Raw genomic sequence first — 1234 nt, forward strand, 5'->3', positions numbered from 1 at the left:
ACACACACACACACACACACACACAACAACAACAACAACAACAACAAAAATAATACAACACCACCACCACTAACAACAATCACAACAACAACGGATAAGAGTGATTGTCCACTAAACCTACATACACCTCAAATGATATTGGATAGAACTTAATTTTATAATTTGTAGGCTTTGCAGTATACAATATTATTATATATGGAGTTCTCATAGGGCCTAAAGCTAGGCCTTCTCAGTCTGAGAAAGCCTATGGCCTAAGTCTAACTCAAAATTGAAAGGCGATGAGCGGGTAATGTTCTAGGCCCACTTCGACTGAATTTAGAAGGACAGGTTGGAATTTTACCGAGCAGATACAATGAACCAGTAGTGAACAAACACATTTCTCGCTAAAATCAAAGTTATGGGTTTTATGTACGAGGAGGCGGGTGATCCCAGGGAAAACCATCCTGTTATTATTAATTTCATAGTTCACCGACAAACTTGTCCATGTTTGTCAGAGTGACTTCCCATTTCCAATGTTTACTTCCTGTAAGCGTAAAAGGAAACTGAATGAATGAAACATGGTTCTTGGTGTTGTCTAGGAGGTAGATCTAGAAATCTAGAAGTAAATGGCTTGTCAAACAACAGTTCCTCACTGACAACAAATCTAAACGAGACACGAACTTTTTACTGGTAGAAGGAGTGGACGTTTTTATGAGGGCAGCGGTAACGTTGCTCCGGAATAAGGAGCCTGGAGGGCTGAGACGATGAGAACCACCGATTTCGCTACTAATCTTAGAGACAGAAAATATGGAAACGAAGAAAGCAATTCTACGATTCTTGCTTTCCCTTTTGGTAAGACTTTGATTGAGGCTGTAAAAGTATGACAGCATGTGTGTATAATGATGTCCAATATGATCTTTTGGCCACCTCTATTCTCACCCGGAGTGAGAATAGTGCAGGCGAGTCTTGTGGCTATTCTCACCGAAAGTGGCTATTCTCACCCGCCGGAAGTTCTCGCAAGATCAACTCCGGCTCTCCCCTCTTCTCTCTCTCTCTGTTTCTTTCTGAATACTGTCTATCGGTGTGGACGATCAAATTGACCAAAACAAAGTTAAAAAATGATGTTAGTTAAAACACAAAAGTAAATTAATTTGGTTGTCTACAAAGTCGACAAAGATGCTACGGCCATTTAACTTTTTGAATCGAGCCGAACTACGCGGGTCGCCATTTTGTTTTGCCCGGAAATTCTCGTGCT

At 40.8% G+C, this 1234-nt stretch overlaps 1 protein-coding gene across 1 annotated transcript in view; it reads left to right on the forward strand.

Annotated features, from left to right (window-relative positions):
* Positions 1–503: 503 nt before the first annotated feature.
* LOC101854632 overlaps positions 504–1234 on the forward strand; it is a 20392-nt gene continuing 19661 nt past the window's right edge. The window contains exon 1 of the mRNA XM_005095604.3: positions 504–831. Within this exon, the coding sequence (XP_005095661.1) occupies positions 787–831 (45 nt within the window). The 5' untranslated portion in view covers positions 504–786. The remainder of the gene's footprint in view (positions 832–1234) is intronic.

The sequence above is a fragment of the Aplysia californica genome, unplaced genomic scaffold, assembly GCF_000002075.1.
Source record: "Aplysia californica isolate F4 #8 unplaced genomic scaffold, AplCal3.0 scaffold00108, whole genome shotgun sequence".
Lineage (NCBI taxonomy): Eukaryota > Metazoa > Mollusca > Gastropoda > Aplysiida > Aplysiidae > Aplysia > Aplysia californica.